Source organism: Nymphaea colorata, chromosome 11 (genome assembly GCF_008831285.2).
Source record: "Nymphaea colorata isolate Beijing-Zhang1983 chromosome 11, ASM883128v2, whole genome shotgun sequence".
Classification (NCBI taxonomy): domain Eukaryota; kingdom Viridiplantae; phylum Streptophyta; class Magnoliopsida; order Nymphaeales; family Nymphaeaceae; genus Nymphaea; species Nymphaea colorata.
In genome coordinates, this window is record NC_045148.1 from 2,718,668 (window position 1) to 2,735,902 (window position 17,235).

At 34.9% G+C, this 17,235-nt stretch overlaps 1 protein-coding gene across 1 annotated transcript; it reads right to left on the reverse strand.

Moving 5' to 3' along the window:
• Positions 1-6,544: 6,544 nt before the first annotated feature.
• Positions 6,545-16,879, reverse strand: LOC116263768 (laccase-14-like). Its single transcript, XM_031643549.2, has 6 exons — positions 16,733-16,879; positions 16,192-16,343; positions 13,294-13,538; positions 10,353-10,481; positions 8,674-9,618; positions 6,545-7,072 (listed from the first exon to the last, which is right to left on the reverse strand). Exons 1-6 carry the CDS (start codon positions 16,841-16,843, stop codon positions 6,885-6,887), a joined length of 1,770 nt encoding a protein of 589 aa, XP_031499409.1. The 5' UTR covers positions 16,844-16,879; the 3' UTR covers positions 6,545-6,884.
• Positions 16,880-17,235: the final 356 nt, after the last annotated feature.

Below are 17,235 nucleotides of genomic sequence, written 5' to 3' on the forward strand. Positions count from 1 at the left end.
TTTAAGATTGGTAGGATGTAACATGTGACACTTTTGTGAGCATGACGGGCCTGGATTAGTGTCTAGACCAAGACCCATGTTGCACCAGCATGAAGAGGCCTAATGTCAAGGGATCACTCTCCCTCTTTTGTTGCTCTAGATTCAGCACAGAGGAATAGAGGCAGAAGAAGAAGCAATAGAAGAAGAAGAAGTGAAGGAGAAGAGTACAGTGGAGGTTGGGGAGAAGGAGGAGACACATAGCAACAGGTTAGCCATTCTCCCCCTTTCTTTTTCTTTCCCCCTCTCAATCTAGTCTCCCCCACTTGAACTCTCACACTTTTTCTGCTCTTCCTCTCTCGTACTCCTGAGTTCTCTCACACTCTCTCCTTCTTTTGCCCCCACTCCTTTGTCTACTGCTCACACTCTCTTATGATTTCTCTCTTACTCTCCTTAGTTCTCCTAAGCTTTGTTGCCCTCTCTCTCTCTTGTTTGTATTGTCTCTCTCACCCACTCTGTGGCTCTCTCACTCTCCCCATCACACTTGACTCTCTTACTTGCTCCTTCAATCGGACCCTCTCTCAGCTCCCTTCCTTTCGTCTGATTCCTCTCTATCCTGGCCTTTCCCTCTCAACTAAATGTTATCTCTATTTGTGAGTTGTTCACTCTCACTCTCTTTATTGTCATTTGGGAATTGGTAGCTTGGAGAACACGTTTTACCCTTTTTCTAGCATATAGGGAGGTGGGGGGGGGGGTAGTTGTGGGTGACAACAGTGTACTGTAGTTTGCGTTGGCGGCTTGCTGTGCATTCAGAGTGGTTGCAGCGAATGATGATTATAGTTTGAGCACTGTGAGGGGGGTATGCATAGTCAAACAAGCCTAATTTTACTAGATTTTTTCCCTAAGTATGTATATTATCTTTTTACATGATGGGTTAATATTTGAAGCAGTTAGAGAGCACAATAAAGACTATGATAATCTTAGGAAGGTTTTAGGACCGTTTTAATGGACTATTAATGCACGTTATTATTGATAAAAATATGTCAGTTGCTTATGGGGAAAGAGTACTTATGTTGGTTTGCATGTGAAATTATAATTTAAAAAATGACGGACCATGTAAGTTATTAGGGTTCAGACGTACGTTTAGGTGTGATGAAAATCTTGTTTATGTTCATTTGATTAACTTTATGCTTGTACTAGTGAGCTAGTGCCATTGTCATTGAATTCACGAAAGAAAAGCATGATTTCTGGGACGACACATCAATTAAAAAAGTAAGTTGAGAAACATACTATTAATAGGTTGAATCGTGGACTTAGAGTTTAAATCATTTGGTCACAATTTCGAAAAGATGAAAAAAACTTGTTGGAGGGTTATATGGGCCTATTCTACCTTTTGGCACCCTCTTGAAATGATAACCTATGACTCAATGATCCTATTTCTTACCTAAATAGATTTTAGAGCGAAGTGGATAGAAAAAGTTATTGCTTTGTATTTTTATAGTAAATCAGGTACATCGAGCAGACCTTGAGCGATAGGATCTAAAGCATGAAGCGATTTTGGGTTTTTGTGAAGACATGTGACTGGTATTGTGGCATTTCAGGTGAATCCCTACTTGTCGCCAAATATGGAGTATGTGTTATGTTTTCAAGTGTTTTGAGGATCGCTGGATCCTATGATTGTGTTTTTGTCTTAATAATGTGTGAGATACGACATGTCTCTTGACATATGAATGTAAGTATGAAATTGATTGATTGTTATGAATGTAAGTATGAAACTGATTGATTGTGTCGATTAGTTGTCTTTACAAACCCTCTGATGGCATATGCATGCTGGAAGTTATAATTGCTTAGGACATATTATGCGGGTATTGAGTCGAGTTCTTCTTTGACCCTGATTATGTATGAGCATCCTAACATGATATTTGCATAGAACAACTACGAGCCAATAATGAATCGAGACTATTATTGGTGATTCGGCTAAGTTTTTGTATGAAGTGATTGTTATGGTTTGACTATTGTGATTGTTATGAGGTTTTCGTCATTGGGCAGTGATCGATTGAATGGAATTAACATGGTAGAAATGCCCATAAAGTGTGATCTGGCTAGTTAAGAGTATTGATTGAATGTGTGACCTTTCCTAAGAAGCCAATTTAGGGTCAGATTGCACTCGTGAAGTAAACCAACCTTGTGTGCTAACTAATCCTATTATGAATGTGCTTTCATAATGATGAATTAAGAAAAAATTATTGATTAGAAGCCAATGGGTTATGAAAATATGTTTGGGATACATTATGCCCTCGCCACTGGTCTTGTCCGCTCAGAGTACAAGCAATGCAAGGCTTCAGGATATTGCTGTATGATGTGCCAACTCTCCGTAGAATTCACACATCCTTGATTGATTGCTCTACCACTACAGCATGAATGGATCTGTATTGTTTTGGACTGCCAGGGAGTTGTCTCCCGACTATTGGTCACTCGTGGTGTGCATACGCCTGTGTTTTGCACCCACAGGAGTAGTCAGTTCACTAAATCGAATATAAATGAAATGATTGTGAATGAAGTCAATGTACATGAATTGAATAAGACTAATAAGTGTGTTGATTATGAGTATTGAACAATCCCTATATATTGTGGAATATGTGAGTGACTACCATGACAAGGTATATGATTGCACATGTGTGTTATGATATCATAGTGATTATATTCTCTCTATGTTATATTTCATATTTGAGCCCTTGCCTTACATGGTTAGAGATTTATCTGGTTTGTCGTCATACTGCGAAGCCTCAACTTTTTGTTGTTTAACTTTTTTTAGGTTTTGGTGGATCCCAAGCAAGCAGGTTGAACAGATGGATCCACTCACATCCTACTAGAGAGATTTGAGGTGTATTGTCGTGCCGACACATCATGTTTTCTTTCATTGATGTTTTGTTTTGGTTTTGACATTAATGTTTTGTTTTAGGAACATTTTTGTTATGAGTGACATCGATAAATGTGAAGTCATCTTGTATGAACTGATTTTGATACATAAATGGATTATTTGTCCCACCGTCATTTTGATTCACATAGATTCATTTTGATTATTGTGTTTATCACACCTTGACGTGTTATATCGAAAAAATTGGGGGTTAAAAAGTCACTTTGTGATAAATAAAGTATTTTATTTGAGTATGTATGTGTGTTGATTGAAAGTTATTCTTCATGCATGTTTCCTATGGATTCAACTCTTGCTCATTGATCATTGAGAGTTAATGAAATTGGTTTGCTAATGCATGCACTCAAAGGTTTCTTAAAGATAAAATCTTTTAAAGAGAGATTTGCATGAAAAACTGCATCATCATTTATTTAGTTTTTTCTCTAGCACCCACCCATCCTAGGCGGCATTCCTAATTAAAGTAATTTCTTATCTAAATTACATGCATCATGTGCCACATAAGTTCAGATGCATACCATATCATCTATGGTAGCACATCATGGATCCATACATGCATGCATAACATCATATCTTACATAAAATGTGTATAGTATATAGTCATGTATGCATATAATATATATATATATATATATAGACACACACAGAGAGAGAGAGAGAGTAGAATTTATACATCATATATGCAATACTTCATCACATCATGTCCTCACCTACATGTACGTCACATGCATTCATGCACCACATGACATCCATCTCGTGCATCCATCACCTTTCATCATTTATAACATACATACATATCTGCACACTCATGCATTTACATTCATATATCATACACATGTCACACAAAGCATGTGGTTAGCTCTATTTATCACCATATCACTTCTGCATTATATCATCCTATGAGGGATGTCACTTTAAGATGATATTTATCAATTTCATGACATTCATTTATTTAGATGCATTGTGATCATGAATAAGGTTTATCTATGTGTCATCTTCATTAGGTTTGGATAGGGTGGATACATATTAGGTTGGTTTGCAATTTGTTAGTATTTTAATCTATTGATTTTATGTTTTTATCTTGTTAGAGTTGTGTTCAGACATGTTTCAATCGAGTTTTAGTCATTATGTGAGTCATTGTTAGGCTAAACTTACCTATATTATGCAAAATCTCATTTTAAAGGTAATTCACTTCATCTCTATGAAAACTGGAACTTTACTGATTTAGTGAAATGAACTTTGATGGGCAAATAAATGAATTTTGAATTGAAATTTTTATGAGATTTGCGCCAATACGTCTAGAGTTCCCAGCTTTTTGTGGAACTTGGATATCATTTTGGTATAGTTTGAGTAACCAACTAGTTTTTATAAGGTTACATAATTCAGGCTGGGCATAATTTAATATTTTTCTTCATTAGAATGATAATGTCATTAAAATATAACTAATTTTTCAATCCGATAAAATTTGTTGTCTTCTTGATGTGTTAGCTTTCCAATAACATTGATGTTACAAGAATTGGGTGTCATTTTCCCTCTAAAGGTCTCAAGCAAATTATAAAACACTATCTACAAATGCTTATTGCAAAATACAAGATTACTTTATTCTTAGCTAGACTCTCACTATTCACTTGCTTAGACCCGAGATGTAACTCTTAGATTAGTTTAAGGATTATATGCTAATTATATTAGGGTGAGGAGATTTGATGAGATCTTTAAAGTTCAATTCTTATCTTGACATTTTAGATTGTGTTTTCATGTTTTCATAGTTCTTTTCTGATTTTTTTGATACTCCATATTCTAACTTTAACATGTATTATGTGCCATAATTGTGGCCAAGTTAGCTGCTCCAATGTTTTATAAATCATGGCTTTGACACATAATCTTCATGCACTGATCAGTGGGGATTGTCTTATGATTAATTTGATTTTGATGCATTTGGTTCTATAATTGAGCATTCATTGATTGTAATGTTATTATCTTTTGTTGAACAACTCTCTTTCTCAATTGATAAGGTTGAATTATGATCATATAATTCTATAGTACATTTTCATCATGTCTTCTATTGGTTCAACCCTTAACATTGCATGAGAATTCGGAAATTTTTGGTTGATGTGTGACTTTCAATGTTTTAAAATGCCAATCTTTTGGATATTTATTTCAAGCAGGAATCACATAAAAAACATCTTACAAAAAATTGAAAAAAATATATATGAATTTTTGTTGTTTTTATATTTTTATTTTGATATATTTTGCTTTGAGAGGTATAATTTTATAATTTACCTATCTAAGTTAATGTTTTCTATTTAGAGATGGTGATTTGATAATTATGGGGAAAAATTACACATAAAAAATTGGGTGATCATTTGTTATTCACCCAAAAGATGAAACTACTTGTTGAGAAGTTGGTGGTGATTGTATATTCAGGTAAGCATCCTAGATCAGCTCTCCCTAGAATAGGAGTGAAACTAATTAACTTAGGATGATTTCTTTGTCCACAGTTTTCAAGAAAACTTACAATTTCATTGTATGCGATACAAGCAAATCAATGATTTCACCAATAATGTAGTAAAGATCTGAGTTTTCCAACATATTCATGTTTTTGTATATGAAGAAGAAGTGGAGCAATCTAATCATCATTTGACAAGTGAATTTGTCTTAGATATGCTGATAGTAGGTAGAGAAATATTGTATCATGTGGATGCATAGATATCAGGATTTATATTTTTGCATACTTTGCTTTATGGTCCTTGGCTCATTGAGTTCATTATTGTAAGATTTTTTGTGCCAAGTGCATATTTCATGGCCCACTTCCTAAACCATGTTAGGTAGAGTCATAATATTTGGAACTCTAGAGAAAATATAGTATGCACAAAACCTTATATCTAAGGTTTTCATTCTTCATTAGTGGACCAATAATAGAAAATTTTCACAAAATATAACTTCATTGATGATGATGTCTAATCTGCATGACATTGCAGGCTATGCATGCCAAGGAAAAATATCACTTTTAGTTGATCTATTATGATAATTTTATAAGAATTATAGTTTAGAATGGAAAACATGAAATGCCATATTGGTTTTACAATGTTATTGGTTTGTCAATTATTTCATATGCATCTGCACTCACATATTGACCAATCAATAACTTGCTGCAAGCATAAGTTACACATATGAAGTATGAACCAACGTTTTCAATCTCCTAACAAGTTTCTAATGGCCAAACACCATCGATTATATTACAAAAAGAATTTTTGTTTATTTGGTTTAAACAAGTACAAAACCAAAAATTTCATAGGATTTCATTGGATTGTTTCAGTGTTCACATTTTATTCAAGAAAGCTAATATACATGCAATCAAGCACTATCTAGGGGTTGTAGATAATAAATTCCATGTATAGTATAGATTGTAAATTCATACTTCATATGTAATGAGGATACAAGCTTCTTGAGTATAAAGTGGGAAGAACAACTCTATTGCAAGAATTTATCTTGAGCCACATGATTAAAGTCTTATATGTCAATTGAAAAGGTAATAAATTAAATTTCCATGATTTTATTTGAAGAAGAAGAAAAATTATGCTTTGGCAGTCATTGGTTATCTCGTCAACCAATTCATGCTTAGAGGGAGATAGGATGAATACCTTCAATGTAAGGATACCATTTTTCTTGCTCGATGATATGATATATGCAAGCATTTTACTATCTTGTAACGTGGTTCACTACTCTTTCTGGTGATAGACAGAAAAAGCAAACCATCTCGCAAGGTTGAAAATTGCGAAGCTAGGTACTGGAGGGTCAACATGAGTCACATCATTACATCACTAAACCATTTGGGAACAAGTAAATTAGCACTTGAAACACAATTTCCTTCCCTTGGGGAAGAGAGAGAGAGACCTTTACTCACTAGAAATGAAAATAGTTGAAAGACATTGGCTTTTCCAAGCAATGTATTATTATATTGCCATGTCTATGTTATTCACTTATCAAATGGGTCTAACGTGTCATAGGTGGTTCCTGGTCCAATAATTTTGTCTGAGCATTTAGGCATGTATGATGGAGGAGGGACCATGCTTGTTTCATTCGTTGGACCATCTTTCACTATAAATATTGCCGTCATTCCCCACGTAAAATGTCGTTCAAAGTGGCAATGTAGAAGCCAAACACCTATATATAGACAAAATAAAGTTATAGGAAAATATAAGCAACAACTATGAAAAAAAATAACTACAAAAAAATCTTGACGTCAAACACATCAATACAACTTTCTAGAAAATTCTATGTCTAAATATGAGTCATTAAATTACTAAACAAGACATAGTTGCATAAATTCAAATTACCACAAATAGCATGTATATATATAATTTAGAACTGGGATTAGAACATGTCTAGTCACATATGTTTAACTTGTGCTAGTCTAACATTTTTGTAATCATGTTCAAATAAAAAATTTAGTGTAGTAATTTATGCCCTTATATCGTATTCTATTAATTTTTTTTTACTTGATGCACTATGTTGTTAGTATATTTGTTATATCATCTTTTAATAATATGATCTCCAAAAGAGATCCATGCTAGTGGGAGGCATTGTATATCTTTCATGTTTTGATTCTACAAATACATGTGTAATTTATTTACTAACAAGGTTTTGTTAGATGAATCATGAGGTGAAACACATCAATACAACTTATTAGAAAATTCTATGTGTAAACATGAGACTTTAAATACTAAACAAAAGAGAGTTGCATAAATTCAAATTACACCACAAATAGCATGTATATATGTACCTTGGCACTAGGATTAGAACATGTCTAGTCACATAGATTTAACTTGTGCTAGTCTAACATTTTCATAGTCATATTGAAATCAAAAAATTAGTGTAGCAATTTACACCTTTATATTGGTATTCTAGTAGCTTTTTTGGACATAAGGCACTACATTGTTAGGACATTTATCATATCATCTTTTACTACTGTGATCTCCAGAGGAGATCAATGCTAGTAGGAGACACCATATATCTTTCATGTTTTGATTCTACAAATGCATATGTAATTTATTTACTAACAAGATTTTGGATTCTAACAATTTTCCTGATTCATATATACTTCAATCTAGATAAAAATTCAAGCTAAATTTAATGCATTGACTATAATTTTATGGTCTCCATATGCATGTTTACTTATCTACCTTGTAAAATCATTTTTTGGTAATTCTAACTAACAGAATCAAGCCATCTAATGTGATCCAAGCAGGTATAGCATAGTCCACTGCTTGCATCATCTAATATGTTTCATATGAACATTTTAATGATATATGGAGGCCATATCCTTTAAAAAGATCAGCTTATATGACACAAAACTGATCTCAACCCATATCAGTTGATACAAACTAATAAGTTATTAAAATAATTTCACTATTTGTCTTATCTTTTGAGGTTGGTACATGTTGAATGTGTATCAAATGATGTGGTGTATCGTTTAGGATATTGGTATGAGATACGATCTGATTTTCACAACATTGGAATAGCATGTCTAAATTTCATGAGATTTTAAGGTTCTTGTTCATAAATAGGTTGTTCTATAAGAAATCTTTTCTTTGCATTCCTATTATCATTTCAAGTAAATTGTATTGAACATACAGTTTTAGTGCACATAATTAAAAAAGAGTTGAACAATTCGTGTTTGGCTATTCATATAAGTGCGTGCAAGTTAATAAGGAGTCCTATAAATTCAAAGTAATATAACTAAAAGAAAAGAAATGCATCAATACCTGGATTATTTGCTCTGAAACGCAAAGCCGACCATCCTAAATATGGAACTGCAATTGTGTTTTCCAAAGGAGGATCAACCAAATTATAATTCAATGGGTCCTTCTCTGGATCAAAGTTCCCATAGCCTCGGCCAACCACATAAAAGTCATATCCATGCAAATGCATGGGATGAGCATCTGATCTTAGTATGCTAGTTGCTTGAAAAACGAGCTCTATTGACTCATTATAGTTCAACGTCAACACTTTTGTTCCCATTTCTGGATAATAGAACTCTGATGGATAATCATCTGATGTAAAATTGAAAAGAACTGGTGGAAAGCTTGGAAAATCTGTTGTGTAGACATTCTTAATATTTCCATAGTAGGCCTCTAAAATATCAATTGATGGGCTCACAAATGATATATTGTTTACACTAGAAGCAGATCTTGTCCCATTGATATTCCCACAGCTGTTATTTGGGCAAAGCCCAAGATTGATTGACAAAGTTAAGAACAATCTTCTGTCAATGTCCAATGGGACATCAACAGGGTGATCTTCTGATGCTAGGCTCCTTTCTCGCTTAGAGAATTCATATGATGCATGCATGTCATTGATTGATGGTAGATATGGAAAGGAAGGTGTGGTTTGTGAGGTGTTGAATCCATCATACTCAACTATTGCTGTAGTTATGTTGTTAGAAAGTTTCAGTGCATCATCGACAATGTAAGCACTAGAAGCTATATAATAAAGACCTTTAGGTTGGTTGGCATGTACGATAATATCCATTGTTTGTCCTGGGGATATCACAGCAGATTCACTATCAAAAGGCTTAAGATATGACCCATCTCTACCAACAATCCTAAGTGTATGATTTGCAATTGCAAAGAAAAGTGCATTCGTCATTGCACCATTGACTAGACGAATAAGATATGTCTTGCCTTGTTGGAATAAGAAACGAGTTGTTTCTGCAAAGAAGAGAAGAGGAAGAGGACAAGATATCAGTTAGATCGACAAACCCAAGGAGTAGAATTTTCTATATATGCTTCACAGTAGAAGAAAACAAGTAACTATTTTTTATATTGAACAAAAAAATGCATCAAAGTCATTAGGAACACCCACTAATAGAACCATAAAGAACTTGCTTGTCTTTGATTTTACACTTGCAACTCTATCTCTTTCTTTTTTTTCCTTTTAATCTAAATGTTAAATTTTCTCTATTGCATTTTCTAGGGTACTTGACAGAAAAAGGACTCTAAATAATAGCAATAAGTAAATCTCACCACCTACAATTCAAAGTTGAGTCCAATATTACCTAGTAATGCTTGAGCCTTCTCTTAATCTAAAACACTAGTAACATCTTTAAACCCTAAAAGGTGACACTAGTCAATGTTAAAATTAACCATACCAATGATACAAAAGACAATCACACTAATTGGTTCCTTTATACTTTCATTGATTGGACAAGCTATGGTTTAATTTATGGAATCAATTATGCATACGAATGAAATGCAATGAGATGCTTTATCTCTAGATGGTTAAATGATGGACATGTAGAAAGATTTTAATGTCTTCACTCTACGATTGAAATCTAAATGGCTTAGAAGATTTCACATGAAAGTATTGTTATGATGCATCAGAAAATGTACGCTAAATAAAATATTTATCATTTGGTAAAACTCACAAGTAAATGACCACCTACCTGATTCTGAGCATTCGTATCGATCACCTGGCTGCCCATTTATCATATATGCATCAGATTTGTTGAAGTCTGCACCTGTAGATATTTTTTCTTGATACATGTCCATAACATTGGCACTCCACCATTCACCTAATTAAGTGATGCAAAAGAAAAATCAACATGGTAGTTGTGAAAATAACATAAAAAATTCTTACATCCATACATTATGAAAATAAAAGCTAAAGATTATGTGCTTCAAGAAAGAAAATATTGCATATTTGCTTATACGGATTTTAGGACACTCACACGCCCTTGTGGCCAATGCAATGTGACACTCACACACCCTTGCTACCTTCTTACCTTTCTTACTCATGTGATTGCTTGGAAGATGTAGTTAGGGAGTATTAAGAGGAGATGCACCCTGACTTCCAGTCTGGAACCATAGCCTCTATGCTAATGGTGTGCAGACCATAATCATGGAATACTCATATAGTCTCCCTGCTAACAAACGATCCCTTGAGGTCCTCATACTATGACAAAATTCTGTCAAAAGTACTTATGAAGGCCTTCATGGTAGGTTGAGTCACCTTGATTAACCAAGTTTAGGCAATTAAGCCAGTTCTAGCAACTTTTCATTCCTTTTGGATACATTGGTTCATGTCTCCACAAAGGGTCATTGTTATGATGGAAAATGTAACCTGAAAATTTATTTGAAGATCAAATAAGAGTTACCAATAACATAATTTGCTAAGTTGGTCAGAGCTGTAGAAACCCTACAAAAGGGAGCTGCCTTGGTCCTTGGAAGTACATTTTGATATGACCTCCTTGACTAAAGTTAGATAGTATTCAATGTCAAGACCTCAAAATCCATTGAAACCTAATGCAAGAAAATGTGATTAGTGTCCATCAGTATGGAGGAATAAAGATGGGAGAAATCATTCTAATAGTGGCAGAAACTTAATAGGAAAATGGGAAAAGCTCTAAAAGTTGAATTCTGGACTGACCCTTAAATCGGGTAGGCAACTTCCAATTTTTGAATCTTATTGATCTGATTCCCAAGAAGGTGATACCTAAAAAGCTTAATTTTCTGTTAGTCAACTACGTCTCCGACTAGAATTGCCTTCCTTGCAAGAGACCACTAAGCATTTGTTTAAATTAAGAGACACTTCCTAAAAATGTGGCAAACTGGTGTTGCCTAATGGAATTTGATCAAGTTACTATATATATTTCATGGTATTAATTGGAAAATAGTGAAGAAATTATGTTGATGATATGGTTGCGAAATTAAATGAGTACTTACCACAGTTATTAAGATTCTAGGCAAGAGGAAATGATCTTCCAATGATGGCCACATGCATGCTGAAATTTGGTGGGGCCACTTCTCATTGGGTGGCTGCAATTATGAGCAATCTATCTCGAGATGGTAGGAATGATGGTATGCGGGTTTGAAAGGCAATTTTCTTGTAGTTGGATGTTTTGCTGTAGTGATGGCAGCTTTAGAAGGTGAAGGATATGTGTAGGGTTGAACATTGAGTCAAGCAGCTCAGGCTTGACTCGGCAAAGCTCATTTAGAACCTGAGTTTGAGCCAACTCCTTTCACAAACAAGTTGAGTTCAAGTTTTCACAAAATTCGTTAGTTTAACAGAGTCAACTTCGAGTCAACTGAATTCAACTCCACAAAGCTCAACTACCCTCACCCGTCCTTGGGTCCATTTAAACCTTTTGGCCTGTGAATGACATAAGAGAAAAGAAAGAGGCGGCTGACATTAATCTCTCTCTCTCTCTCTCCATCTCACTCTCTGACATTAATTACTCTCTCTGACACATTCATTACTTGCTCTCTCTCTCTCTCTCTTCATTGGTTTTTCTATGTGTGATGTACCTCAATATAAAAATTGGCATATGTTGTTGTTAACTGTTCAAAAATCAAACAAACAAGCTTACTGAGTCGACTCATGGGGTTTATATATAAGGTTTGACTTCATTCTCAGGTTTTTCAGGGTAAGAGTTTTCTAGGATATTTTTCAGCAAAGTCTTTTTCTTGGGAAAAATCTTGGAAAAAAAATCAGAAAATATTAAAGAATTAAAAAAATTGCAAAAAAATAGACAAAAATGAAATAAATAAAAAATAAGAAAACATAAATAAAACTAGATAAAAGTGATGAAAAGGATGTTTTAATGATGATAAAATGGTTAAAATAATTTAGTTTGAGTTCAAATTTGAATACATGATGATGTTCATGTTAAAAATGAAAAGGTAAGAAAATAACGTGAAAATAGTACAATAAATATGTCTTCCATTTTTCAAAAAATATCACGATTTTATCACTTTGTTGTTTTTATCACTTTAATATCATGATATTTTTGAAAATATAGCAATATCCGTGGCATTAGTTTTGGCTTGGTGAGTAGTATCATTAAGAGGGGGCTTGAAGGTTGAGAAAGAAGCTTACGCATGGCCATTGGAGGACGCTAGCAAGTTATGGAGATTCAATATAGTTCGCTACCAGGTGATTCTTCATAAAAGTGAATGGAGCTGCCGTGCATGGATCATTAACAGTGGGGAAGCCAGAAATTTGTTGGTCATTATCAAGGCACTAATTAAAAAATTCGTAGACTTTTCTAATATACATAATGTTGAAAGACATGAAATAAACGAATGAGAGGCACTAATATATATGCAAGAAATGTGTGTGTGTGTGTGTGTGTGTGTGTGTGTGTGTGTGTGTGTACATGAAGATAACCAATACGCATATATATATATAATTTGTGAGACTGGATGAACAACTGCCCACATAAGCCTACATGCATCTCAGCCACTAATCATTAAGTCTTGATGATTGGCTTGTGGAGGCATAAACTCACCTTTCAGGAATCCATTTGATTGAATGTGCAGTTACCTCTGCCTAGGTTACACAATTAATGAGAGAGAGTTAGAGAGAGAGAGAATTAGTAGCCTTACCCAAGATGACCACATATTCCTTGTACGGGTTAGGGAAGGGATAAGTGGTACCAAGCCTAGGGTAGACAACCACCGCACCGTAGACAGACCAGCGGGTCCAGTCGCTGTGAGCATGATACCAAATGGTCCCTTCCTCTGTGGTGAAATGAAATTGGTGGGTGAAATTAGATCCTGGTGGAACACCACACATGGTGATGTATTCAGGCCCATCGAACCATGGGTTCCTAGGGTTCAACAGCCCATGCCTGCATTTATAAGCCCCAAAGTATTAGAGATATGTTTGCAACATATCTATACATGTATAGTTATACCCAGACACAATATATAGTTTACATACATCATGCACATGACACACATACCCACCAGTAAAAGGGCCATGCATGCACATACGTGGAAAGGGTACGTCGTAGGCTATTACATTTGAAGTTTTTTCTTTCAAATATAATAAATATTTGAAAAATCAAGTAAACAAATTTTGAAAACACTAATGAAGTAAATGATATGTTGACATATAGCATGAACAATAATAGCAAAAGGATCGTGGCGTACTTAGTTTGGGGCTGGCGTGCGGGCATTGACCATTAACATTAACGCGTGCTGGTAATTTTTTTTTTTTTTTTGGTTTATGATGAGTATATTTTTCTAAAGGTATTTTTGTCTTTGTGAAAAAAAAAAATTAAACCATGTCCTTAAAGGTTTTGGTTTTCTTTTACCTTGTCCTTAAAGGTGGTCCCTATTTGGTTTTCTTTTTCTCAGTCGAGGGGTATTTTGGACTAAAACATTATTTATATAAATTAATGTTTATCAACACATTAAGAGGTTCACATTTTGTTTAAAACAAATTTGAAAGGCCCAGTTTTTATCTCTTACCCAAATGGTTTAGTTTTTTCATATATATATATATATATATATATATGTATATATATATATATATATATATGTGTGAAAAAAGTTCTGGAGGGGCACTCATTCAGAGTTTTTATTTCCAAAATGTGACTATGTATACAACAAAACAAATATTTGAAATTGTTAATATAGAAACAAATGAACACCGAAGGACTGATGTGGCCAACTGCCAACACCACCCTATATGTGGCTCTGCCTCTGTATGTGTGTTAGTGTGTGTGTGTATGTGTGGTAATTGAAAAAAACTAGACTGTTGCTAGGTATTGAAAGGTGCTGAATGGCTAAAATGTAAAAGTTACTATATCGGCATTAGCAGTGGTTTATAATTTGAACCACTTGTATATATATATTTATGTTGGATGTTGAACTGGGTGCCTAAAACTCAAAATTTTAATGTTGATTCTTGCAAAGAGGAAAAAAATTAGAAAGTGGGGAGGCTAGCAAACCTACAAGGAAACCTAATCAAAAGCCTTGGAAATCAACATAACATGATAACAAGTTTCTCTTCCTAAGATAGTTGCAGCAAAGTGCCATTAGTGCTAAAGAGAAAGCCAAAATAGTGGAAGCAGATGGGGCAGATCCTTTGAATGATACTTGTTGAGAAGACATCTGACCATAAGAAGGAGGACTACCCACATGATTCCCCAAACCCTATGAAGCTTGACACAGGCCTCCCTTATTAGAATCTTAAATTCTAAAACTCAAGAAGATGAAGAGAATCTGAGAGTAGGCCATGATTGGCCTGTGGTATAATGGAGCAAGAAAGTGGGTCCTCCTACTAGATAGAGAAATCGCATGATGGATGGACCAAAGGACAGGCTTGTACAAAGCAATGGCATTGCTCTTTCCAACAGGATTAAGAGTAGGAAGATGATGATGATCGAGAATGAGTTACACAATGCTGGATCGAGATGCGAGTCCTAATGTGGTCACCTTTACTGACATGTGTAAATGCACGCGCTAGAAAAGGATTTTTTTTTATCGTGCTAGCAAAAATGGATCTTGCAAAGGCTATTCGAGATAAAGACCCTCTACCATAATCACCATTGTAGATTCAAACTATGAAAAAACCAAAATTTGGGATCGAGAGCTTGTACGTTTTTCAAGAATAACTGTTAGTCAAAGAACAATTCACTTGGCTAAACAATGGGAAGAGGCTGAGCTAGTTCGGTGGTCATGCTTATTGATAGCACCTGCTCAACGTGATGAAGCTAAGGAAGTAGTACTTGTCAATTTTTCCTCTTTCTTGGTTAGAACCGTAGTGCGACTCTTGCACTGCAGAGGTGATAGAAGGTAACTAGAGTATGTGACAATTAGTTTTTTAGTTGTTAGTAAGGACATATTTAATTATTTGACTTGCTCGTTGATCTTGCTAAGGGGGCCTATGTATGAGACAAGGGAGTGGAGTTGTAAAGACTTGAGCCATGGATCTCGTCCCAACAATAATTATTTAGTACTAGTGCCTGCAATAGAGTGTGAAAATTGAAAAGCTATTAATTTCATTAATAATCACAGAAAGTAGCTCCATATATATCTACGTTGGCAACCCATGCATCCACGCAACGCGCATGTTTAATCCGGCTTGTGTGAGGGGCATTTCGGTCAGTTTATTAAGCAAGGAATATTTCAATCATTTTACAAGTTTCTTTTTCTTTTCATTTTTTTCTAAATAGATGAAGAGGTCTTTTTTTCTCTTAGACTGGCATTTAGGTCGTGAAATGGGTTTTGTGCATACCATATGATGTGAAATGACTAAAACACCCTTAAAATAAAAAAGAAAGATTTTAGAAGGAAAAAAGAGTTATGAAAAAGTTAAAAATTTTAAAATGGACATTAATTTATAAAAAAAAAATTGACAGTACCCAATCACCCTTCTTTGGCGTATACCTCTGAATGCAAACATTTAGGTCGTTTCAAGCCATTGGTTGAAAAATGGTTGAAAAAGACAAGAAGAGCCTTAAAACACGGAGCGAAGCGGACAATTTATAATACCAGTGGATAGTGATGGGATATGGGGCGTGGTTGTGTACATTCACGAACAAGTTATCGCCCCTCTGTACGTATAAGGTTGGCCCTGGGAGCTGACCGTTGATCGCGAGAACTTCCCTGGCCTCACACAGCCTTGTAAATGAGGTCGGAGCCACCTGGAAAATAGTGAACAGGAAATCTGTCAATTCACAAGAAGAAGAATTATATATATATATATATATATATATAAACTGTTGTTGAGTGCGCAACTGCATCCAGTAAATAAAAAGGAGAAATCGGAGGAACGACACAAGAAACGAGGCGTGGTTACTGCAGAAGCCACACACAAATATGCACAAGCAGAGAAGCAAACCATTTTAAAAGCTGGTGTGCTAAATGTGATTCCAAGAAACTTGAGAACTACCAAGAAGTGAAGGGAAACAAATAGATATAATCAAGAGATGTGGAAAGAAAAAGGAAAGAAAATGAAACCAAGTTCTAGAAATAGATTAAACTGGACAGAGATATAAGAAGGAAAAAAATGAAAAGGAAAGGAATGGCGCACCACAAAATCATGGAAGTGAGTTGTGCAGAAAGCCTGCCACGGCAGTGAGCACGAGAGAAAGCAGGTGAAAAGCGGTAGAAGTTGGAGAGCCTTGTGCAGGTCCATGCCCATCAGCCCCGTAAAGCAATCCCGCTTGCTCACAATCAAAGCGGCCTTACACATATATAGCGGAATGGCCGTGGACTTCTCATAAATTTTTTCAATTTTTCATTCAATTACCAGAAAGAGTACCAACTTTTTGTTAACTGCACCACACTTTTGTGAAAACCGTCAAACAAGGCCTCGAGTGGATTTTAATAGTTAACCTGAAAACGGAAAGCTGCAAATAATGTTGTCTATTTTTCCTTTTTCGAGTTGAAAAATATTCGCTTAGGGCTATTATTGTATGAAAAATGTGCCACTTTTTAAGAGCATCATAATAGTGGTAACTTGTCTAAAACTGGGCCCCAAAATGACATTTTATTTTGGGCTTTCGTTTGGTTAGTTTGGGGGAATTAATTGAC

What these genes read in the sequence shown, in the direction of transcription:
- LOC116263768 (XM_031643549.2), bottom strand. Translation starts at nt 16,843, where the DNA reads ATGGGCATGGACCTGCACAAGGCTCTCCAACTTCTACCGCTTTTCACC. An exon ending in GGAATATGTGGTCATCTTGG is followed by an intron (nt 10,482 to 13,293) that starts GTAAGGCTACTA and finishes TCACTTAATTAG; the next exon opens with GTGAATGGTGGAGTGCCAAT. An exon ending in ATACGAATGCTCAGAATCAG is followed by an intron (nt 9,619 to 10,352) that starts GTAGGTGGTCAT and finishes TCTTCTTTGCAG; the next exon opens with AAACAACTCGTTTCTTATTC.